Below are 25,413 nucleotides of genomic sequence, written 5' to 3' on the forward strand. Positions count from 1 at the left end.
GGAATGACTACTAATGAGCATGGGATTTCCTTCTGGGCTGATGAGAATATTCTGGAATTAGGTAGTGATGATGTTTGCCCCCCTGTCTGAATATACTCCAAACCACAGAAGTGCATGCCTTAAAAGGGTGAATTTTGGGCTTCCCTGGTGGCGCAGTGGTTGAGAGTCCGCTTGCCAATGCAGGGAACACGGGTTCGTGCCCCGGTCCGGGAAGATCCCACATGCCGCGGAGCGGCTGGGCCCGTGAGCCATGGCCGCTGAGCCTGCGCGTCCGGAGCCTGTGCTCCGCAACGGAAGAGGCCACGGCAGTGAGAGGCCCGTGTACCGCAAAAAAAAAAAAAAAAAGGGTGAATTTTATGGTATGTGAATTATATCTTAATAGAAATATATTTTTTATAAATTTATTTTATTTTATTTATTTTTGGCTGCATTGGGTCTTCATTGCTGCACGCGGGCTTTCTCTAGTTGTGGCAAGCAGGGGCTACTCTTTGTTGCCGTGCACAGGCCTCTCATTGCGGTGGCTTCTCCTGTTGAGGAGCATGGGCTCTAGGCGCGTGGGCTTCAGTAGTTGTGGCACACGGGCTCAGTAGTTGTGGTGCACAGGCTTAGTTGCTCCGCAGCATGTGGGATCTTCCCAGACCAGGGCTCGAACCCGTGTCCCCTGCATTGGCAGGCAGATTCTTAACCACTGCGCCACCAGGGAAGTCCCAGAAATAAACTTTTAAAAAGTTCCCTAGGACAGAAAGCTGGTTAGTACAGGAGTCATGATTCGAATCTGATGCCCATGAGCTTGAGGACATTTTTTTTGTCAAGGCCTCTGTGCCTTGCTAAGCAGTATGTGGTCCCTTGGAGCTTTCTCAGGTGCCCGTAAAGAATGGTCTCTGCTGGATGTCACTGTGTCTTCTGCACACAGCTGCCTGGATGTCTCCTTGTCACTAGGGGCTGACCTGGACAGAAATTCATGCTCAATACCCCCCTGCATCCTTGTCCTTCCCACTACTAAGATTTTGTTATAGGGTCAAGCTTACGTGTCTGATTTGCTATTTTCTTGGGATGAAATCCTTTTCACGAGGTCCCTCATCTTTCATATAAGGGGATTAGAAGTGGTCCTATGTTGCCATGCTGGCAGATGTGACGGAATTCCAGCTTAGGCTGAAGCTGACTCTCTACCTCTGCTACACTAGTACTATTGTGGGTACTAACAAGAGACCTGGGAATCTCCTTTCTCTGAGGTATTTTCAGTAGGGTAGACTTTCTCCCCTTCAATCCATCCACCCCCTCATCTACCCACTGAGTTACCCGACTCATTCATCCATCCATCCATCCATCCCATTGACTAATCCATATTTTGTCAGGCCCTTTGCAAAACGACTTGCTGAAGCATGGTTTTGCCTGGGTTTGGGAACATGGGCCGACTGATTTTTTCCTAAGCCTTCTAGAGTTTTATGAATTTAGAGGTCTTACTGGGTTGTGTGTAGGACTGAAATGTTTGGCAGCCATGATGATGAGCCAGGGATCTCAGGCCGCCTCACAGAGGCCAAGATGATTCGGATCCTCCCAGCTAATTTCCCTTTTTTTTCCACAGAGCAAACTATTTTCAACAAAAGCGCTTGCAAATGTGAACGCTCTTCCCCAAGGGCTCCTTGGGCACCGCACAGACCTTTCATCACCCGCCCAACTTGTAATCTTGGGTAAAAGGTTCTCAGCTCATTTTCAAGGAGAAACAAACATGCGAAGCAAAACAGAACAGCCACATCACGAAGTCCTTCCGTGGAAGGAGGCGTGCTCTGTGGTGCTGTCATGACTCTGGGCTCCCGGAGGGCCTGGGCTGCCCACTGGCCTCCCCCCGCCCCCCTGGCCAGTCGAGGCTGGAACTGGCAGCTGGGCAGCCCAGAAGGCCACCCTGGAGGCTCTGAGGAGGAGGCTGCTTCTCAGGGCGGGACGGTGGCAGCTAAGCACGGAGAGCAGTCCTGTGAGGGCTGTCACCTCCGCTGCCCCTGGGACATCCCAGCTTCAGGCTTTGGCTTGGACCACTCTGGCCCCCGCCTCCCCGCAGGCCTCCCTGACTGCTCACCCTTGAGAGGCAGCCCACATCCCGCTTCCCAGGACCACGGTGCCCCTGCAGCCCACAGCTCCTTATTCAAGTTTCCTGATTGCTTTTTCGAGGCCAGGCTGAAGGCAAACGAGTCTTGATACCTGTTCTTCCCCGCGACAGGGAAGTCAGACCTGGGAACAGTGACGACACGACGCACTCAGTTCCTGAGACTGTTCTCACTGTGATGCCGGTGCCTGCCGCGTGTACCTCTCTCTTCCTCAGTCTGCAAGTTGGCTTTTTCTTTTCTCTTTTGGAGTAGACTGGTTGTCTTTGCTTTTTTTTTTTTTTAATGAAAACAAAATTTTTTAATTGAGTGATTCTTTAAATCTTACAGTGCTTTATAATTTTCAAAAAAAGTTGCACACACATGACTTCATATAATCCCATAATAACCCTTTGCCCCGCCTACCCCTATATTGCTCCTTCTACCTTTCCTCTCCCCACTGGTAACCACTACTTTGTTCTCTGTATCTGTGAGTCTGCGTCTTTTTTTGTTTTATTCACTCGTTTGTTGTATTTTTTAGATGGTTGTCTTTGCTTTTTAAATAAAATGGGAGTAAGAACAGTTAGCTGTCTCATGAAATTGTTGTAAGGATTTAATGAGTTTATCTATGTAAAGTGCTTAGGAAGTGCCTGGCACGTGGGACATATTATTATTTTGTTTAATAATAATAATTTTTATTATTCTCCCAGCATATAGAACACGGCAGCCCAGAATTAACCTTCTAAGGCTCCTCAGTTGCCTCCCCCTCAAGGGACTCACTAAAGGGACCAATTCTTTCAAGGAATATCTGAATACCTGGCTGGGTCAGGTCTTCTCCCATGGGTTTGAGGAAGGGGCACAGGCCAGGAAGACATCCCAGATGGCCTCTATTATCGTCTTTATTTTAAAAACAGTTCCAGTGCTAACAGCTCCCAAAGGGGAGCCTGTGGCTGCCTTGCAAACTACTGGGGGGCCCTCCTGAGAAAGGCCATTTCAACTCCCCTCAGCCAGAGACAGAAACAAAGTTCTGACCAGGAAACACGTCATGATCGCAACCGCGTCTGTAAGTGTAAGTAAGTGTAAGTAAGGCAGAGAGCATGGGGGGGATCAGAGCCCTAGGGCTGAGTGGCTGCCCATCATCTGCCCTGCACCCCCAGCTGCTCTGCCCTCCATTTTCCTCTATTTGGTCCCCACTTCGTTCCTCCTGAGGGACGGGCCACTCTAGGCCCTGCATCCATTCTGAACTGTCTGACCAGGCCTGAGGTTCCCAAACAAAATTAGTCAAAGAAACCCTCACCTTCCAAGGGGCCACGTCCCTCTATGGGCCTAAACCAAATGCCTGTTGATCTGGACTCACTTTCTGTTTATGAGGTGCTTTCATTTCTTTACTTTCATCTTCACATGAACCCTGAGATACGGAATTATCGTCCTCATCTCAGAAGTCAGAAAAGTGATGCTCAGAGAGACCAGGAAACTTGCCTAAAGTCACAGAGCTGATAGGGGCGGGTCCAGAAATCCACCATGAACTCACGGATGCTGAGTCTGCGCCACACAGAGCTGAGTGTGGGTTTCTCGGGTGCTACGGCGTGGCGGGGATGGGTCTGGCTACAGAAAGCAGGGTGACTCTTCTCATAACAAACATCAACCTCTCCCTGCCTTCTGTGCTTGTCCCTGTCCTGACTCATATAATATTTTCAGGGTGCCAGCCATGTGGCCTCTTCACAGGAGACCTGGGTGGGGCAGGCTGATTCAGTGATGTCCCAACATCGGGACAAATGAGATCATCATAGGGCGGAGCTGAAGTGGTTTTAAGAGGGAAATTGAGGTCATGGTCTTTATTTGTAAGCACTTTGGGGAGGCAGTGATGAAGGGGAGGGAGGTCGTTGGCAGAGCAAGGATCAGGAAATGCACAACAGGTCCTCCTTATACGATGGATGTTAACTAGACTTATAATGGTGATCATTTTGCAATATATACATATATTGAATCGTTATGTGGTGCACCTGAAACTAATATAATGATATATGTCAATTATACCTAAAAAAACAAACAAAGAACCCCTGATCTTCCTTAGAAGAGGAAAAAAGAGCTATTTTTCAAGGGATCACATTCCTTTTTCGGAGGCACTAGATTTTTTTGTGCTGAGGCAATAATACTTAAGGGCTTTTATTTTAATTAACTAATTAATTTAACATCTTTATTGGAGTATAATTGCTTTACAATGGTGTGTTACTTTCTGCCTTATAACAAAGTGAATCAGCTATACATATGCATATATTCCCATATCTCCCCCCTCTTGTGTCTCCCTCCCACCCTCCCTATGCCACCCCTCTAAGTGGTCACAAAGCACCAAGCTGATCTCCCTGTGCTATGCAGTTGCTTCCCACTAGCTATCTATTTTACATTTGGTAGTGTATATATGTCAGTGCCACTCTTTCTCTGTGTCCCAGCTTACCCTTCCCCCTCCCCGTGTCCTCAAGTCCATTCTCTATGTCTGCGTGTTTATTCCTGTCCTGCCCCTAGGTTCTTCAAAACCATTTCTTTTTTTTTTTTTTTTAGATTCCATATATATGTGTTAGCATACAGTATTTGTTTTTCTCTTTCTAACTTACTTCCCTCTGTATGACAGACTCTAGGTCCATCCACCTCACTACAAATAACTCAGTTTCATTCCTTTTTATAGCTGAGTAATATTCCATTGTACATATGTGCCACATCTTCTTTGTCCATTCATCTGTTGATGGACGCTTAGGCTGCTTCCATATCCTGGATATTGTAAATAGAGCTGCAATGAATATTGTGGTACATGACTATTCTTGAATTACGGTTTCTCAGGGTTGATGCCCAGTCATAGTTGATGACTATTGCTGAGTCATAGGGTAGTTCTATTTTTGGTTTTTTTTTGCGGTATGCAGGCCTCTCACTGTTGTGGCCTCTCCTGTTGCGGAGCACAGGCTCCAGACGCGCAGGCTCAGCGGCCATGGCTCACGGGCCCAGCCTCTGTGCGGCATGTGGGATCTTCCCGGACCCGGGCATGAACCTGTGTCCCCTGCATCGGCAGGCGGACTCAACCAATGCACCATCAGGGAAGCCCTCTATTTTTAGTTTTTTAAGGAACCTCCATACTGTTCTCCATAGTGGCTGTATCAATTTACATTCCCACCAACAGTGCAAGAGGGTTCCCTTTTCTCCACACCCTCTCCAGCATTTATTGTTTCTAGATTTTTTGATGATGGCCATTCTGACTGGTGTGAGGTGATACCTCATTGTAGCTTTTTTTTTTTTGCGGTACGTGGGCCTCTCACTGCTGTGGCCTCTCCCGTTGTGGAGCACAGGCTCCGGACGCGCAGGCTCAGCGGCCATGGCTCACGGGCCCAGCAGCTCCGCGGCATGTGTGATCTTCCCGGACCGGGGCACGAACCCGTACCCCCTGCATAGGCAGTTGGACTCTCAACCACTGCGCCACCAGGGAAGCCTCTCATTGTAGCTTTGATTTGCATTTCTCTAATGATTAGTGATGTTGAGCGTCTTTTCATGTGTTTGTTGGCAATCTGTATATCTTCTTTGGAGAAATGTCTATTTAGGTCTTCTGCCCATTTTTGGATTCGGTTGTTTGTTTTCTTGATATTGAGCTGCATGAGGTGCTTGTCAAATTTGGAGATTAATCCTTTGTCAGTTGCTTCATTTGCAAATATCTTCTCCCATTCTGAGGGTTGTCTTTTCATCTTGTTTATGGTTTCCTTGGCTGTGCAAAAGTTTTTACGTTTCATTAGGTCCCATTTGTTTAATTTGTGTTGATTTCCATTTCTCTAGGAGGTGGGTCAAAAAGGATCTTGCTGTGATTTATGTCATAGAGTGTTCCGCCTATGTTTTCCTCTAAGAGTTTGATATTGATAGTTTCTGGCCTTACATTTAGGTCTCTAATCCATTTTGACTTTATTTTTGTGTATGGTATTAGGGAGTGTTCTAATTTCATTCTTTTACATGTAGCTGTCCAGTTTTCCCAGCACCACTTATTGAAGAGGCTGTCTTTTCTCCATTGTATATTCTTGCCTCCTTTATCAAAAATAAGGTGACCATATGTATGTGGGTTTATCTCTGGGCTTTCTATCCTGCTCCATTGATCTATATTTCTGTTTTTGTGCCAGTACAATACTGTCTTGCTACTGTAGCTTTGTAGTATAGTCTAAAGTCCGGGACCCTGATTCCTCCAGCTCTGTTTTTCTTTCTCAAGATTGCTTTGGCTATTCGGGGTCTTTTGTTTTTCCATACAAATTGTGAAATTTTTTGTTCCAGTTCTGTGAAAAATGCCATTGGTATTTTGATAGGGAATTGCATTGAATCTGTAGATTGCTTTGAGTAGTATAGTCATTTTCACAATGTTGATTCTTCCAATACAAGAACATGGTATATCTCTCCATCTGTTTGTATCTTCTTTAATTTCTTTCATCAGTGTCTTATAGTTTTCTGCATACAGGTCTTTTGTCTCCTTAGGTAGGTTTATTCTTAGGTATTTTATTCTTTTTGTTGCAATGGTACATGGGAGTGTTTCCTTAATTTCTCTTTCAGATTTTTCTTCATTAGTGTATAGGAATGCAAGAGATTTCTGTGCATTAATTTTGTATCCTGCTACTTCACCAATTCATTGATTAGCTCTAGTAGTTTTCTGGTAGAATCTTTAGGATTCCCTATGTATAATATCATGTCATCTGTAAACAGTGACAGCTTTACTTCTTCTTTTGCAATTTGGATTCCTTTTATTTCTTTTTCTTCTCCGATTGCTGTGGCTAAAACTTCCAAAACTATGTTCAATAATAGTGGTGAGAGTGGACAACCTTGTCTTGCTCCTGATCTTAGAGGAAATGCTTTCAGTTTTTCACCATGGAGAACGATGTTGGCTGTGGGTTTGTCATATATGGTGTTTACTATGTTGAGGTAAGTTCCCTCTGTGCCTACTTTATGGAGGGTGTTTATCATAAATGGGTGTTGAATTTTGTTGAAAGCTTTTTCTGCATCTATTGAGATGATCGTATGGTTTTTCTCCTTCAATTTGTTAATATGGTTTATCACGTTGATTGATTTGCATATATTGAAGAATCCTTGCATTCCTGGGATAAACCCCACTTGATCATGGTGTATGATTCTTTTAATGTGCTGTTGGATTCTGTTTGCTAGTGTTTTGTTGAGGATTTTTGCATCTATGTTTATCAGTGATATTCTTTTTTTGTGCCATCTTTGTCTGGTTTTGGCATCAGGGTCATGGTGGCCTCATAGAATGGGTTTGGGAGTATTCCTTCCTCTGCTATATTTTAGAAGAGTTTGAGAAGGAGAGGTGTTAGCCCTTCTCTAAATGTTTGATAGAATTCACCTGTGAAGCCATCTGGTCCTGGGCTTTTGTTTGTTGGAAGAGTTTTAATCACAGTCTCAATTTCAGTGCTTGTGATTGGTCTGTTTATATTTTCTGTTTCTTCCTAGTTCAGTCTCAGAAGGTTGTATTTTTCCAAGAATTTGTCCATTTCTTGCAGGTTGTCCATTTTATTGGCATATAGTTGCTTGTAGTAATCTCTCATGATCCTTTTTATTTCTGCAGTTTCAGTTGTTACTTCTTTTTCATTTCTAATTCTATTGATTTGAGTCTTCTGCATCTTTTCTTGATGAGTCTGGCTAATGGTTTATTACTTTTGTTCATCTTCTCAAAGAATCAGCTTTTAGTTTTATTGATCTTTGCTATTGTTTCCTTTATTTCTTTGTCATTTATTTCTGATCTGATCTTTATGATTTCTTTCCTTCTACTAACTTTGGGGTTTTTTTGGTTCTTCTTTCTCTAATTGCTTTAGGTGTAAGGTTAGGTTGTTTATTAGAGATGTTTCTTGTTTCTTGAGGTAGGATTGTATTGCTATAAACTTCCCTCTTAGAACTGCTTTTGCTGCATCCCATAGGTTTTGGGTCGTGTTTTCATTGTCAATTGTTTCTAGGTATTTTTTGATTTCCTCTTTGATTTCTTCAGTGATCTCTTGGTTATTTAGTAGTGTATTGTTTAACTTCCATGTATTTGTATTTTTTACAGATTTTTTTTCTGTAATTAATATCTAGTCTCATAGTGTTGTGGTCCAAAGAGATACTTGATACAATTCCAATTTTCTTAAATTTTCCAAGGCTTGATTTGTGACCCAAGATATGATCTATCCTGGAGAATGTTCCATGAGCACTTGAGAAGAAAGTGTATTCTATTGTTTTCAGATGGAATGTCTTATAAATATCAATTAAGTCCATCTTGTTTAAAGTATCATTTAAAGCTTGTGTTTCCTTATTTATTTTCATTTTGGATGATCTGTCCATTGGTGAAAGTGGGGTGTTAAAGTCCCCTACTATTGTGTTACTGTCAATTTCCCCTTTTATGGCTGTTAGCATTTGTCTTATGTATTGAGGTGTTCCTATGTTGGGTGCATAAATGTTTACAATTGTTATATCTTCTTCTTGGATTGATCCCTTGATCATTATGTAGTGTCTTTCTTTGGCTCTTGTAATAGTCTTTATTTTACAGTCTATTTTGTCTGATATGAGAGCTGCTATTCCAGCTTTCATTTGATTTCCATTTCCATGGAATATCTTTTTCCATCCCCTCACTTTCAGTCTGTATGTGTCCCTAGGTCTGAAGTAGGTCTCCTATAGACAGCATATATACAGGTCTTGTTTTTGTATCCATTCAGCCAGTCTATGTCTTTGGGTTGGAGCATTTAATCCATTTACCTTTAAGGTAATTATCCATATGTATGTTCCTATTACCATGTTCTTAATTGTTTGGGGTTTGTTATTGTAGGTCTTTTCCTTCTCTTGTGTTTCCTGCCTAGAGAAGTTCCTTTAGCATTTGTTGTAAAGTTGGTTTGGTGGTGCTGAATTCTCTTAGTTTTTGCTTGTCTGTAAAGGTTTTAATTTCTCCATCAAATCTGAATGAGATCCTTGCTGGGTAGAGTAATCTTGGTTGTAGGTTTTTCCCTTTCATCACTTTAAATATGTCCTGCCACTCCCTTCTGGCTTGCAGAGTTTCTGCTGAAAGATCAGCTGTTAATCTTATGGGGATTCCCTTGTATGTTATTTGTTGTTTTTCCCTTGCTGTTTTTAATATTTTTTTCTTTGTATTTAATTTTTGATAGTTTGATTAATATGTCTGTTGGAGTGTTTCTCCTTGGATTTATCCTGTATGGGACTCTCTGCGCTTCCTGGACGTGACTGACTCTTTCCTTTCCCATATTAGGGAAGTTTTCAACTATAATCTCTTCAAATATTTTCTCAGTCCTTTTCTTTTGCTCTTCTTCTTCTGGGACCCGTATAAATAGAATGTTGGTGTGTTTAATGTTGTCCCAGAGGTCTCTGAGACTGTCCTCAATTCTTTTCATTCTTTTTTCTGCTCTGCAGTAGTTATTTCCACTATTTTATCTTCCAGGTCCCTTATCTGTTCTTCTGCCTCAGTTATTCTGCTATTGATTCCTTCTAGAGAATTTTTAATTTCATTTATTGTGTTGTTCATTATTGTTTGCTCTTTAGTTCTTCTAGGTCCTTGTTAAACATTTCTTGTATTTTCTCCATTGTGTTTCTATGATTTTGGATATCTTTACTATCATTACTCTGAATTCTTTTTCAGGTAGATTGCCTATTTCCTCTTCATTTGTTTGGTCTGTTGGGTTTTTACCTTGCTCCTTCATCTGCTGTGTGTTTTTCTGTCTTCTCATTTTGCTTAAGTTACTGTGTTTGGGGTCTCCTTTTCACAGGCTAGAGGTTCGTAGTTCCTGTTGTTTTTTGTGTCTGCTCCCAATGGCTAAAGTTGGTTCAGTGGTTTGTGTAGGTTTCCTGGTGGAGGGAGCTGGTGCCTGTGTTCTGGTGGATGAGGCTGGATCTTGTGTTTCTGGTGGACAGGACCATGTCCAGTGGTGTGTTTTGGGGTGTCTGTGACCTTATTATTTTAGGCAGCCTCTCTGCTAATGGGTGGGGTTGTGTTCCTGTCTTGCTAGTTGTTTGGCTTAGGGTGTCCAGCACTGTAGCTTGCTGGTCATTGAGTGGAACTGGGTTTTAGCGTTGAGATGGAGATCTCTGGGAGAGCTTTTGCCATTTAATATTATGTGGAGCCAGGAGGTCTCTGGTGGACCAATGTCCTGAACTTGACTCTCTCAACTTAGAGGCACAGGCCTGACTCCCAGCCGAAGCACAAAGACCCTGTCAGCCACACGGCTGTGCTCATTTGTTGCTGGGTGCTGCTTAATTACTGGAGAGTTTCTGTTGAGGATTTTTAGCCCTCTTTGAGTCCAGACCTGTCTGAAGCAAGGTCCTGGAGTAACACCCCACCGTATACAGCAGACAGCAGTCAGGACATCCTTAAGGGCTTTTAGAAACTGTTACATAACATCTTCTTCCTAAAGGCTGAATTACAGACACTTCAGAAAACTTTCTAGTAGAAGTGTGCTCAGAACTCATTCCACAAAAGGAATGTTCTGAGTTGAAGAGACTCACGTTGATCTCATTTCAGGCCTCACCAGGGTGGAGCTTGGGAATTCCACAGCTCTTAGCACTAGAACTTCCCCATGGCTTGCTGGGCTGTCCTGTGGGGCGCAGACCAGCTCTGCCTCTGCAAGGAGGAAAGTGGCTTCCAATAAATGCTGCAGCCTTTCAGAGGTGCAAGTTCTCTTTTGAAAGGTCCCCAGCTCAGGGCAAGAGTTCTTCTCTTAGCAAACTGAACAGGGCATAAAAAGGAATCCGATTTGTTCACTTCACCAGAGACATGGTTCAGGGGCTGTGGAGTAGGTTTCCAAAGTTGAAAGGCCTTGCCCTTGGGCTGAAGGCCCTTAATCATGGCTAGGGTATTCCCTCCCAGACATGTCTGCTGCGCCTGCCTCTGTAACCCAGATGTCAGAAAGGTAGCGCCTCCATAAGATGGAGGGCAAAATACAGGTGGAAATCTGATGTCTCTAAAAAAGCAAGATGAGTTCAATTTGTACCTATTTTTTAGATTCCACATATAACAGAAATAAAGTCACAGATGTAGAAAACAAACTTACGGTTACCAAGGGGGCAAGGGGTGGGGATTAACTGGGAGATTGGGATTGACATATACACACTAGTATATATAAAATAGATAACTAATAAGGACCTACTGTATGGCACAGGGAACTCTACTCAGTACTCTGTAATGACCTATATGGGAAAGAATCCAAAAAAAGAGTGGAGAGACGTATATGTATAACTGATTCACTTTGCTGTACAGCAGAAAGTAACACAACATTGTAAATCAACTATACTCTAATAAAAATTAATTTAAAAAAAGGACTTAAACTCCTTAAAAAAATTAAAAAATTAAAAACAAGATGGAAGAGAACCAAGCCACCACCAATGCACACCCATGGAAGCCTTCAGTGAGTGCTCTCAGGAGGACCAAATACACAGCCCGCCATGTGCCCATGTCTCATGCCCTCCTGCTGTGTCCCAGGCCCATTCCTCTGCTTGAGTGCTGCTCCAAGTGGCAAACGTCCCTCACCCCCTTCTTCTCCTCCCCCTCAGTCGCAGTCCTGTCTGAGGACCTTCATCTCAGCTGGGCTAGGAGGAAAGCCTGTGAATGAGGGATTCAAACCAAGGTGTGTGTGATGGAAGGCCTCCCAGAGCTGTTTGCATTTTAAAGGAGGGGAGCCCCTCTCGCTGAGAAACCCCTCTCTAAAGATAGACTTCAGATGTGAGGGGGCAAGGTGCCAGGCCAGCTGTGCAGGCCTGTATTCCTGCCAAGTGACTGAATGTCTGCTTTCAGGAGGTTTTGTGGAGCTGTGACAATCTTCCACCTCTGCAGAGAGTTCTCTCCAGTTTGTAGGAAAGGTCAGAGAGAGAAGAAGAGATGCTTTAGTTCAGGCACCACACATTGAATATCACATCTTTGTACTCAAGCCTGCCATGTATGGACATGCATATTCTATCCGCCTGGAAAATAGTTGTTCAAAAGCATCTGGGTCCTAAGGGATGCTTTTCAGATAACAGACCATTTCTTTGTTCACTGCAAAACAAACAGCTGTATTTCCCCAGGGTCTGTGTCCATTAACTAAGCCTTAGGCCTTCCTAGGTAGTCCATCATCTGTCCTTTTAATTGTGTGTGCATACACCCTGGAATCTGGGCATCCTGGCCTGCTACAGAGACCCTTGGATTCCTTACCGGCTCTGGGATCTATGGGGACACCCCATCCCCCATCCCACATGCCGGGAGGCAAGGACAACGGTGGTCAACAGGCCACTTCCCCAGTGTTGCCACTTATTTCCACTGGTCCCTAAGCACTCCTTTCTGGGCCAGCGTTTTCAGCGCTGAATTTCACATGGGCCAGAAAATCTTTTGTAAAAGGAAACGGACCACCTAGCTTTGTTGATACTCACTCTATTCCGGGAGCCTGAGGATGGACGATTTCTTAATTATTAGTTCCAAAATGAAGAAATGGTCAGTCTCAATAAATTAGCATTGGTATTTATTAATATAAATGTTACATTTGAAAGTCCAACTTGAATGTCAGGTCTGAGTAAATACACTTTATTTTTCTTCAAGTTTCAACGAATAAGGCTTCAAGTATGGTATCATGAGACCAATTACACAAAGGACTCTTGACAGGTTCATTACTCTCTCTCCACATTCCGGCCGGCATGACAGACACACTCGCTTTGGGAAATTCAGACAGACAGTTTCCATTTCCAGGTCAAGCTCCAGTTACTGTTACTAATGCTTCAGAGCTGCACGTAATTTCAATAAATCCTTATATTCTGGAACTCCTCTGGGGTCATACCTACCATCTTTGGAGTCAGGGTTTATTGACAAATCGTTCAGTTGTTCCTATAGGGGAAGAGCTGGCAGTTCCAAACCCTTTCACTGAAGCCCGTGAGAAGAACGAAGGGTCAGGGTGCCTTTGGTGCCTGCAGAGGGCGGGATGGGGGGACCATGCGTGGTGGTCCATGCTTTTTAGAGCTGACAGGTCCCTTGCTGAGATTTCTTAGAGCAGAACACGATGTTCTCGCCACCTTTTAAGGACCGAAGCCACCTTAAAAGAGTGTTATACTTTGCTCTGAGTGGCCAAATACCACAAGTGCCACTCAATTTTAAAATTATGTAACCCTGGCATTCTAAAGCAAATGTGCACGGCTGGGCCAGAAGAGACGCTGTCTCTGTTTGAAGGTGAAAGCCCCAGATAGCGTTTAGTCTCAAAAAAAAAAAAAAAAAAAAAGAGTGTCAAATCGCTCTCATCTTGAGAGTTTGCTTGGCAAGCATTTTTTTTCTCCTCTGGAGGAGATTTTTGTTTACAGGATCTAACAATTTATAAAAAAAAACCACATACACAATTGTACATTGTTCAGCTGTGGCACAAAGGTCAGCTCTCAGCACACAGTAGTTTTCCAATTCCTGATCCTTTTTGATCCCACTGTGCAGATCAGCAGACATGGAATTTTATTTTATGGCTGCAAAATGCAAAGCAAGAGACAATGGGCAGAAATCTTGTGAATCATGATCCAACAGAAATATCTGTCCAACTGCTGGGGGGAAAAAGCCCTCTTGACCAATTCTAATGAAGCTTATGTAGCTTTTAGAATGCATATTCATTCAATAACACACTTTTGTTAGGGCGATTGATACACGTGCCAAAATTCTCTGTACAGTAGGGGCTAAAATGCGCGTGAGGTTGGGACAAAAATACACTGAGATGATGTGACTCTCTAAGACATACAAGGGACAAAGTCAGTTCTGTAGGAGTTAAAGGAACGTGGGACTTCAGTGTTAGAGATCATTTTGTCCAAGTCTTTTAATTCAGAGATGAAGCAATTGAGGCCCACGAGTGACTAGCCCAAGTCTGCACAGGTAGTTAACAGCCGAGCAGCATTGAGAACTTCCTTCCTACTGACTAATTCTACCCAGAGTTTGGAAATCCTCCCACTACAAGATGGAACTTCGGAATTCCTTTCCATGACCCGTAGTACTTTGGCCACAGCAAGTCTTAGAAAAAAGGTAAAGGAAAAGCAACAGGTAAGAACTTTATGATATAACCCTGACCAGAAACTGGTAGTGAATTAGACCCTTCAATTAGTATTTTAAAAAGTCATCTATGTTAGTGGTTGGAATGATTTTTAAAAAGGGGACATTTTATTTCTTAATAACTTGAAGAAGTGACGTACAGTTTACTAAATACGAATGGACGTTTGACTATTCCTTAGATGCAATTCCAGAAAAAAATGTCTGTCTAGGCACATGCGGTATCAGCTTAGACTTGTGAAATATCTCTTATAATTGCGATGGGAGGAAACAAATAGAAACGCAACAAATAAGCGAGGATGCCTCTTGCTCCCTGGTCCCATATCTCTTTCCTCTGTTCCCCGAGGAATTTCATTTTGGCTAATCTGACAGGCGTGAGAAGGCACCAGGTGGAGGGAGGGTTTGGAGCCTCCGGAGCTGCCTCCAGGGACGCTGTCAATGCTCCCCACGGAAAACCACTTCTACATGGCTCTCAAAGCCTGGAAGTTTGTTTAGAGTAAACCTTTCTGGCATTGATGGATTTCTCCTGCTCATGGCTCACAGGAAAGGGTGTAATGTAAAGAATTAAATGATTCATTCCAAACATGTGCTGGGCTCTGGTATGCCTGCTCTCACCCTCTTCTTGTGGCTGTGCTTGAGCTGCCTGTATGTGATGAGGTCATTCTGCTGGAGCACACAAAGAACTCCAGGGGGAAAACGCATCCTCTACTGAGACGATTCATGGCATTCACTCCTCCTGGCTGCCGGGGATCACAATGAACCCTCTCAGCATTACACGGGCTCCCTGAGGACGGATTTAGCTGCCTTTCTCTGGAACCCCCCCCTGAGGCACACAATGCGTTTATTATAACGTCCTGGCCCTAAGAAGGGCCTGGGAATAGCTTGGAGTGGCCTATAATTAAGTGCATTTAATAATAAAGGCACAACTTCTTAGGTATTGCAAGAAGTGAAAAGAAGCCCTTCATTTTCTCTCTCTACTCCCCTCCCCCATCATCCTTCCCTCTTACAAATCAGAAAAGCCAGGAGTTACATATTTTTAAAAAATAACTTTTGCAAAGGATGTCTGGCCGGTGGGGAAAGGGAAATTAAATTACTTGAGAACATTCTTTCCATGTTATAAAAAAAAAAAGGCTTCTGCTTACCCAGGTAGTTACCCATAGGGAGGATTCATTAAAAGGCTGTTCTGTCAATCACTCTTGGATTCAACTTCCAAAGGCTTTCAGGGGCTGTGACCCTCTAGCAGAGGGGCACCCCTAGGGGTTAAGCTGCCCCTTGGATGGACACTTCCTCAATTCTCTGTGGGCCCAAGAAGGAGCAGTTGGAAGTGTCCCTCCAGCAGTGTCCCATGTCCTTGGTCCCCACTCCTTCCTCTAAGTGCTCAAATCGTGCAGATAGTTTCTGAGCACCGCAGAGAGGGAGCTCTAGGAAACGTGGTCGTTTTGCAAGAAGAGAAACTGCACTGGGAGAAAGGAGAAAAAGGCACCAAAAGCTCGACATCTAGGTTTGCAAGAATAAAGCATGAGAGGGGACAGTCCAGGGTCACAGCTCTGCCCCTTCCCCTATTTTCTTGAAATTCCCTAAGCCTCAGTTTCCCTCTTTGTAAAATGAGGATGTTAATAGTACAATGAGTAGTTAGTCAATAGTCTAGAAATGGGAATCTTGGGAAAGTGATTTAAGTTCTCTGAGCCTCACTTTCCTTATCTGTAAATGAAGCTAAAAAATACCTATTTTACATGCACTGTTGTGAGGATTGAATGGAATAATGTATGAAATCACTTAGCATACCTGGTACATAGTAATCAGTAAATGCTAGCTGCCGTTCTTATCATTATTGTTATTAATGCAACTGCATTTTTTTTAAATTAATTTTTATTTTATTTATTTTTGGCTGAGCTGGCTCTTTGTTGCTGCGCATGGGCTTTCTCTAGTTGGGGCGAGTGGGCGCTACTCTTTGCTGCGGTGCAGGGGCTTATCATTGCGGTGGCTTCTCTTGTTGCAGAGCACAGGCTCTAGAGCGCAGGCTCAGTAGCTGTGGCGCACGGGCTTAGTTGCTCCGTGGCATGTGGGATCTTCCCGGAACAGGGCACGAACCCATGTCCCCTGCGTTGGCAGGCGGATTCTTAACCACTGCGCCACCAGGGAAGCCCTGCTATTGCATTTTTAAAGATACTTCTTGGATTGAAATTGTTTGCATCATTGGATGATTCAGTACACAAAGCAAGCGTCTGTCTAGAGAAACAAGACAAGCCACGCAAACTTGCTGGGCAATACTGCGCTGGAAATCTGATTGCTTTTATTTCTTTGATAGGGAGATGGATTGGTGAAACAAATGTGTGTCATCTATTTTTCTTTCCTATAATGAAAGTAAAATGAATCGTACAATTCCCACTATGTATGGGTGAATAACTTACCATTATTAACAAGACTAATTTTTCCAACTTGTCTTATGAAAGCACAGACACAATGGTGCCCCTAGCATTTCGGACTTTACCATCAAAGGTGAAGAGAAACTTTTATTATATGGTTGGAAAGAGACTGACTTCTGCTGGAGCATTTGATTAAAAAAAAAAACTGACATCGAGTCTATTGATAAGTAAAGGTCAGCCCAAGAGAGAATGGGAATAAAAAAAAAGAATGAGGCTTAAATATATATATATATTTATAGCTAAAGAAAGCTCATTACCATTCAGTTCAAACATACTGCCTTGTTTTCACTTTGCTTTATGTAAAAACATAAGCATTTGTTATTTTGAGCATTACATTTTGGACACCAAAACGGAGGAGTGTGAAACTTCTGAGGAGCATTAAAGAAGAAGAAGAAACAGGAAACTTAAGGCAAGACATCCCTCCAATCTCAGCAGCACAGAGAATAGGACATTTGCTCCTTATTATTTAAAAAGCCTTTTAAAAGTCACGTGGGAAAGGAAGCAATCCAAGGATCTTTTGATTCCTTTCGGTTTTGGCTAAGAAAATGAAATTATTGAGAAACCCCAACCTTTCATAGAATATTGCCGTTGAAAGGACTTTTCAGTGGGTTAAATACTGTAAAGTCATTGTTTGTTGGGCAGTACAGGGTGGAGGAGAAAATAAAAATAATTATTGAAGAGGAGCTGGTTGGGTGAGTTTGCACAGACTTGTATTCCAGTGTCAGAATGTGGCATCAAAGGCTTAGTTTGCTGGGGTCACTTTTGTTATCCTAGGTGACCAGGTGCTGTGTTAAGGCAAAAGCAAGGTACTCTTTCCCTCAGGTTTTTGGAAATAGACCACGCACCATAGTTCTCAAACCACCTTCCCTTAACCCTGACCTTTTGTATAATGCAGGTCAACTCGCTTCCTCTAATGATTTGTAAACCCATCAATGGTTGTAGATTTCCATGCACAGGCCCCGCTCTGGTTGCTTCGCTGAACTCTGATTACTTAGCAAGCGCAGGAAAGCCTGGGAATGCCAGAATTAGCCAGTCATCACTCAGGGGCACTTTATAGACCTCTTCTTTTCTTCAGAATACTCTTTCTTCCTAGCTTATTTCAAATCCCAGGGTCATCGGGATGATAAAGGCCACTTCTTAAACACTGGACAGCATGGTGGAGGTGAAAATCTGTTGTAGAATCTGAGGGATGTCCTTGGTATCCATGGCAACGAAAGACCGGCCAGCTGGTAGAGTTCTCTGAAGCCTGTCAGGATGGATGGGGAAAGAAAATTACCATTGCAAATCAGGGCTCCCCTTCCACCTCCTGCCCCTGCAAACCTCAGCATCCGAATGGTTTCTTAGGAAGGGAAGTTTTCACTCTTTAATACCTTGCCCCTGCCTGCAGTGGAACCCGCTGTCACTAGGCAACAACAGCTCCAGGGAGAGGCACACTGAAAGCACTGAACCGAAAGAAAGGTCTTTTCAGTGACAAAATCAGCGAATTTGCAAAGAAAAAATTCTCTCCTTTTTATTACTGTAGTTTCCTGGTATTTTTATGTTCCCTGGACAGAACGGAGCCCTAGGGACCAATCTGGGACTAGCTCACCTGGATCCACTGAACGTGTTGGCCTCACCCTGTACTTCTAACTGCTTTTCCCGCCTTAGAAAACAGGTCTTGAAAAACGCTGCCCAGCCAAACCTCAAGTGGTTCTTTCTCTCTTCCTCTCTCTCACACGTTCTCTCTCTCTCTTTTTTGCCCCACATCATACAATGTGAAATGTAATCTGACTTATGCAATTGCTGTTTTGATGACACTGAGGTTATACAGGCTTATGATAATTTTTTAAAATGCCAATTTATCATTTGGAACAAAGGGACATTTTTGGAGGCAATATAAGTACAAGACACAGTTCTACCCAAAAGAACGCCTCCTTTCACTGTGCCAACAAAGTTTGGTTTTGGAATGACATTTAATAAAAGTCCACCATCCTGTGTAGTATCATACATTTGGCATGCCCAGTAGACCAGCTAATTCTGCAACATATCTTTTGCCAGTGGATGTTGGATCATTTCCCTAGGAAACCACAAGGGTATTATTGTGTTTTCTTAAGTATTCAAACAGGATCTGTTCACTAGAAAGACAAAACAGCTCTTTCAGCTCAACCAATATTTGTTGAGCTTGCCGTTTGGTTCATCCTGGGCTCGTCCTGAAGACAACCTGAGTGGAAAGGCATGGTTTACGTTTGAGGACACGGAAGTCCTTGAAGAGGCTTACACACACAACGGAGAAAAAATGCAAATTCAGTTGTAATAAAGTGACTGTAATTACGTGATATTAAGTCTGTTCTTAGCCGTACTCTGCAATCCTGCAGCAAGGTGAAGCGAAGAGAAAAATATGTCAGCACTTTGGACACTAAAACATCTCCTAGTCTGTAGGACTCTGTACCACAGGGGGTGACAGGTAAAAGGGGTGGAGTAACAAAAGGGTATGTGGCCTTTTGTGTGGAGGCTGGATTTTTTTCTTTTTTTTTGAGGAGGTATACTTGCAATTGCGTTTTCTGCCTCTTACAAGTACTTTAAGCAGAGAAAAACCGTGAGTCTTCCTGTTTATAATTCAAGAAGATAAATGTTAGTGTGTTTAAGAAATAAAAGTGTTTCCAGATCTCTCCTTTCAGACTATCCACAATGGTATTTATTATCTGACCATAAATTTCTCTACTGAATAATCAGCATATTCAGTGCGGCATCTTACTATAATTACAGACATGCATGAAGGAGAAATATAAGAGAGAAGATGATCTCTGTCTATAAATATGTAGACACACATATTACGTATTATTTACATGTATGTGTGTGTCTGTCTACATAAAATGTAGACACAGACACCCAATCTCTGATGCTAGGAAAACAGCAAATGTTTGCTACTTTGAATATGATTTGAGCATGAACTGAATAGAACTGAGCTTAGCACCTTCATGTAAAAGGCAAAATGTATAAAGTACTGTTTAATTTACTGGTGGACAAATCAATCTGCTATTTATTTTATTGTTGGTTAGTTTAAATATAAACTGAAAAATAAATAACTTGAAGTATTATTGCTCATCCAATTATAAGCTAGAACGTCCCATCCCCTCACCTAGACTCTCAGCTGCTTGAGGGCAGCAACTCTGGTTTCTGTTTCTCCTCCATTCCCATCCTCCCCCGCCACTGCCCCTCACGATGGGAAGCCCATGAAATGGCATGTGTCAGGTACTCAGTATCTCCATCCCTGCCCCCTGCTGCATCCTGGGATGACACTTACCTGGCTGCTTGATCACCTAAAGATCCAATAAAAATGGCAAAAGCATTTACTTGAGGGTTGCTTGTCAGGATCTGGGCAAACTTGGCAGGATGTATTCCATAGCGTGACAGGTTGGCATCACTTAAGACAATGACAAAGTACTCGTCAGCTTCTTCTTTGACGATTTCCTTGATGGCGTGTTCCGTCCCCTCTAATGTGTGGTCCCCACTCATGCAGAACTGAGCGTGGGCGTGCATCGTCTGGGGGGAAGAGACATCGTACAAAGGCCATGAACGAGAAGCTCCCTTTTTTAACAAACGTGATGATTTTTCTATTGACAATGAGAAAGCACAAATACTCTGAGCGAGTTCTATTTAATTTGCACCTTAGTGTGACAACAATACACAGTGATATTTGAATGTGGTTAAGACTTTCATTAAAAACAGGAAATGTTCCAAAACTATCCCATTTGGCACTGATTTTGAAGGCTCAAGCTGCCATTTAAAGTGAGAAAATGTAAGAAAATATGAAACTTGGTATCACACTGGAGAATGGAGATGACACAGAAGAAAAATAAGGAATGGGTTGAGTTTCCAATAAATAAAGTTACAACACTAAACATTGTACTTACATCAATAGCAAGGGAGGAAATTTACTTGAGAATCACGGTGAGTGTGTTTCTGTTGTATATCTAAGTATGTGAAACTGAATTTATTGTTAGAAAATACTAAGAAATACATAAAATTTGGGTTAGAGAGTACTCTAGAAGGAGTCATTCTTTTCCTTCTGAAATATAGGGGGCTGAATAGAATCCCAATACAATCCTGAGTACCCTAAAAATATGTAGGGAACAAAGTTTAAGTTTTGTATGGTGTAAAAAAGGAATTTAGGCATGATCAGTGCTTTCTCAGTTTAACGCTTAAATGTTTGTGAAACAGAAAGTCGTCTTCTTTCCTGTAACTGCTGCTTCTTCAGTGAATCTTTTCAGTGACCAGAAGCTACTTTACTGAATCTGGTGGAAGTTTTCATGATATAGAGGTAACTGAATGTACTTACCCTGAGAATTTCCAGTCTTTGCTTATCGTCCTTGGGGATTTTGTTAATTGGAACTAGAGCAATGTTGTAGCCATCTCCAGAGTGTCCAGCGATGTCATACTACAGGCAAGAGAATCAGAGAGTTAGAAGCCTCTGTCCCCTAAAGAACTGTCATTAGACCTATAAGCCTCCAACTCCTTGGTTTGTTATTGCCCAGAATTGCTCAACATATGGCCGTGGAGAAAAGCAGAGCGATGGATGTGTGTTTATCAACAAGGCAAAACATTTCCAGGCTCCTTCACTTCTGGTCAGTCCTTGTGTGATCTCTGCTTTCCAGCAGGAGGTAGAAAGTATGATGAGGGCTACAGGGGCTACCAAGAATTCCATTCTTAACTTTTAGGGGAGAGTTAAAAAAAAATTACACACACACACACACACACACACACACACACACACACACACACATAGAGTAGTAGGCAGAATTCTAAGGTGGTCTCCAAGATTCCTGCCCCCTGGTATACACCGCCTATACAATCCTCTCCCCTTAAGTGTGGGCAGGACCTGTGAATATGATATCACTCATGATTATGTTATGTAACATTCTGTGGATGTGATTAAGGTTGCTAGTCAGTTGGCTCTGAGTTGATCAAAACAGATTATCTGGGTACGCCTAATTTAATCACATGAGCCCTTAAAAAGTAAGAGTTTTTTCTGGCTATTAGTAGGAGGGAAAGACAGGGAGATTTGAAGTGTGTGGGGGATTTGACATGTGGGAGTTATCTGTGGCTGAGATGGTGGGGACCACAGAGCTAGACCCCAAGCATCACATCTAGGAACAACCCTGCCTGAGGGCCAGTACAGAAACAGGGACCTCAGTTCTACAACTGCAAAGAACAAAATTCTGCCAACAATCTGAATGGGCTTGGAAGCAGATTCTCCCCAGAGCCTTCAGGTGAGAGCCCAGCCTGGCTGACATCCTGATTTCAGCCTTATGAGACCATAAGCAGAGAACTCAGCTGAGCCTGGCCGGATTTCTGAACTACAGAACTATGACTTAATAAGAAGGTATTGCTTAAGAAGCTATGTTTATGGTAATACGTTACACAGCAATAGAAAACTAATACATATACTTTTTTCCTGAACACAAAAGTGAAACATTCACTGCAGAAATGATAGAAAAACACAACAAAAGAAAGTAAAAATTATCCATGATCCCATTACTCAAAGATAACCTCTGTTAATGTTTCCTTGTATAAGTTCTTAAGCTTGAATTTCCTTTCAATATATGTGTAAGGGATTGCACATTCACACACATGCTTGTCTGCATCAACATTATTTTTAACTAATGGATAATGTTGACCATGTGATTTTATAATTTGCTTTTCTATTTAATAGTGCATGACACAGATTTTTCAGTTTAGGAAATACCTTTTAAATTCCCTCTCTCACAATACACAAGAGAACGTCCTGTCTGTTGAGAAAAGGCTGGAGCTGAGAGAAAGGTGCAGCATTTTTACAGAATCTGGAAAGAAATTTGGGATCTGAGGCAACTATAATTGGGGCAAGGTGATTCTCTCCAATCATGGGGTTTGCCCCCAAATTCCCTCTTCTCCTCCCATCTCCCTCTAAGAATTTTTTTTTTTTTTTTGTGGTACGCGGGCCTCTCACTGTTGTGGCCTCTCCCGTTGTGGAGCACAGGCTCCGGACGTCCAGGCTCAGCGGCCATGGCTCACGGGCCCAGCCGCTCCGTGTTATGTGGGATCTTCCTGGACCAGGGCACAAGCCCGTGTCCCCTGCATTGGCAGGCGGACTCTCAACCACTGCGCCACCAGGGAAGCCCTCCCTCTAAGAATTTTTGTGATGCTGATATAAAGACTGGAATAGACCTTAGGGTATCTGAGCAACTGGGGGATCTGCAAAGAAAATTCTGGGTATGGGTCTGGGGCAAAATATTTTAGGGATTACTTGGAGTGTTATGGGTCAAAATGCTTAAGAATTACTACTGTCTATTCACCATCTGACCATCAATAAACAGCTGTCTTTTGAACACCTACCATGTGCAAAACACTACTTAAGGTGTTGAGGGCAATGCAATGATTCCTTTTCACGTCTATTCTTTTTTAACTGGTGAGGTTTTTGAAGGCAAGCCTGTATCTTATTCATCTTAACGCATTTTAGTATCTATGAGTGGGGCTGGTCTGTTAATTGCTGAAATATTTTGAGAGAGTTTGCAATCAAGTTGGGGCATTAAGAAGCTTTCCTTTCCCATGTGGGCTACATTCTTTTACAAATAAGCTCTTTGGAAGCTGGAATGCATTTTTTTTCTCCCAGCACTCACGTGATAAATGGTGGTTAGCCCAAGCTAGCTGAAGAAAAAAAACCAACCCATAACATAACTGAAACCATTGTATGAAAAATGAAAAGTAGAAACATTTCTGCTGAAATAATTTTTATGTAAAAATAAGAAGTCAGAAGGCAGTTGGGTTACTTGGGGAAGATGAGCTCCATTCTAGACACGCTGGTATCGTGCGTTCAGGGAGATATCAGAGAAGAAACTTATTTCTTGCTGTCTGAAACTTGGCTGTCATCCCTAGGAGGGAGAGGTGCACCTGTCAAGGGGAAATGCCTAGAGAGAGAAGAGCAAAGGACCCCCTCAACCGAGCCTTGGGGAGTATCCTTGTTGGGGTGGAAGAAAGACACAGGGCAGAGGGAGGAAGGGCAATGGCAGATGCGGGTAACCGGGATGGCCCTGGAAATCAGTGTGTAGCGTTTCGGAAGCAGCTGTGCAACTGTGCTGACTTACACTAACGATAACCATGAAGGAGAATGGTGACTGATGACTTCTGGGCATCAGAATCCATGGTGACCTTTGTGGGGATAATTTCAGTGAAAGGGTTGTGGTATAAGAAAGAGAAATAGAACAGCAGCTAGATGGGTATTGGGGGAGAGGCGTCTGCGTTTTATAGGCAGCAGAGCGGAGGCAGTGGGGAAGGAGATCAGGGTCACAGTCAGAGGGTCAAGTTTGGAGTGGGAGGGAGGACACTCCTTTTTCTGAGACTAAAAGGAAGGCAGAGAGAATGAGAGTGGATAGAGACAAGTGTATAACTGAAGAAGTAAGTGGACAAATGAAGGCCCACATAGGATGTCTAAATATTTGAAAGCTATAAATCAGGCTACAAATTGTTAAATAAAATACGTTCTGTCCTCCAACTTTGATAAACATACATTATAATGACTTGGAGAGCCAGGGTCAAATTTCGAATACTTGGATTCTCGAAGCTCTGTGCTAGAACGTGGCTGTGTGGGTAGTCCTGGCCCCTGGCTTGCAGCCCACACCCTTCTCTTTCTGTAGCTGGCTCTGTCCCCCACCACGAGGTGCCTCACATGCACGTGTGTGGACACCCAGTCCTCACGTCCACATGCCATCACAGCCTTCAGTCATCCTCAGCTCTGGGTGCTCACACAATTGGCCAGTCTGCCCCAGAAAGATGGACCTAACAAAGAGGCCCAACGAGCAGACTTGGGGTCACCCGAGCAGGATAGCTGGGGATCCCAGGAACTGGGAGCATGATCTAGAGAAAAAGCTCTAAGTGGGCTTGTCCCTTTGGCCCCATAGATTCCTCCCCCGATGGTAGGGGCATGGCCAGAGAAGAGCCAGAGAGGGGCCTTGGGCAGGGGCCAGGGACATTATTCTATGCCTGGTTTTAGGGTTTTTTTTAAAAAACACAAAGGATGATACAAAAGAACTGTGAGGGAAATTTTCCAATACATTAAAAAAGCTCAGGGCTTCCCTGGTGGCGCAGTGGTTGAGAGTCCGCCTGCCGATGCAGGGGACACGGGTTCGTGCCCCGGTCCGGGAAGATCCCACATGCCGCGGAGCGGCTGGGCCCGTGAGCCATGGCCACTGAGCTTGCGCGTCCGGAGCCCGTGCTCCGCGGTGGGAGAGGCCACAGCAGTGAGAGGCCTGAGCACCGCAAAAAAAAAAAAAAAAAAAAAAAAAAAAGCTCGGCAGTAAATGCTTTCCAGGGATGGAACAAATTCCATATACGAAAAGAAACTCTATGTATAGTTTGCTGTCCACGTAGTGAAAAGGTAGCAAAACCTGAAACCTAAAGGCGGCCCAGCTCTGGACAATGGATTACTATAGGGGAGTGCTGTTTTCGGTACATGCCTGATCAAGGTCACCACGGGCTCAGCGCGAGGATTGGCACGGATGTGGAGAAAACCTGCACGATTCCTCCATGGAAACATGTGCCAGGCCCCGTCCAGACTGATCTGACGATAGTCACGGCAGGAACGTTTTGAGCCAAGAATAAGGTTCTCCTGAGAAGGTGCCGGGCAGGCTGCTCTCATTAGGGGGCTGGTGAAATAATCTGTTAAACGGGAATCTTACACGTAAGGGGGTTAGATCAGTTCCTTGAAATATATATACATATATATATATATTAGACTTTTTCTTTCCCTTTAACTGATGGTTAAAGTTCTTACTAACCCGATGACCATGGGTGACACTATATAAATAAAGATTTGACCATGGGGTCTGCTTACAGGGTTGACATAACTGGTTACTGCAAG

At 43.3% G+C, this 25,413-nt stretch overlaps 1 protein-coding gene across 2 annotated transcripts in view; it reads right to left on the bottom strand.

Annotated features, from left to right (window-relative positions):
- Positions 1–12,551: 12,551 nt before the first annotated feature.
- Positions 12,552–25,413, bottom strand: part of VWA8 (von Willebrand factor A domain containing 8) — a 369,572-nt gene continuing 356,710 nt past the window's right edge. The window contains exons 43-46 of one of the 2 annotated variants that reach the window (XM_067713439.1): positions 20,860–20,958; positions 19,825–20,063; positions 17,917–17,983; positions 12,552–17,787 (exon numbers count right to left, since the gene is read on the bottom strand). In XM_067713439.1, coding sequence (XP_067569540.1) covers positions 17,944–17,983; positions 19,825–20,063; positions 20,860–20,958 — 378 coding nt within the window. In that variant the 3' untranslated portion in view covers positions 12,552–17,787; positions 17,917–17,943. The remainder of the gene's footprint in view (positions 17,788–17,916; positions 17,984–19,824; positions 20,064–20,859; positions 20,959–25,413) is intronic. The other variant, XM_067713438.1, reaches the window with a different exon arrangement.

The sequence above is a fragment of the Pseudorca crassidens genome, chromosome 18 (genome assembly GCF_039906515.1).
Source record: "Pseudorca crassidens isolate mPseCra1 chromosome 18, mPseCra1.hap1, whole genome shotgun sequence".
In the NCBI taxonomy this organism is placed as follows: domain Eukaryota; kingdom Metazoa; phylum Chordata; class Mammalia; order Artiodactyla; family Delphinidae; genus Pseudorca; species Pseudorca crassidens.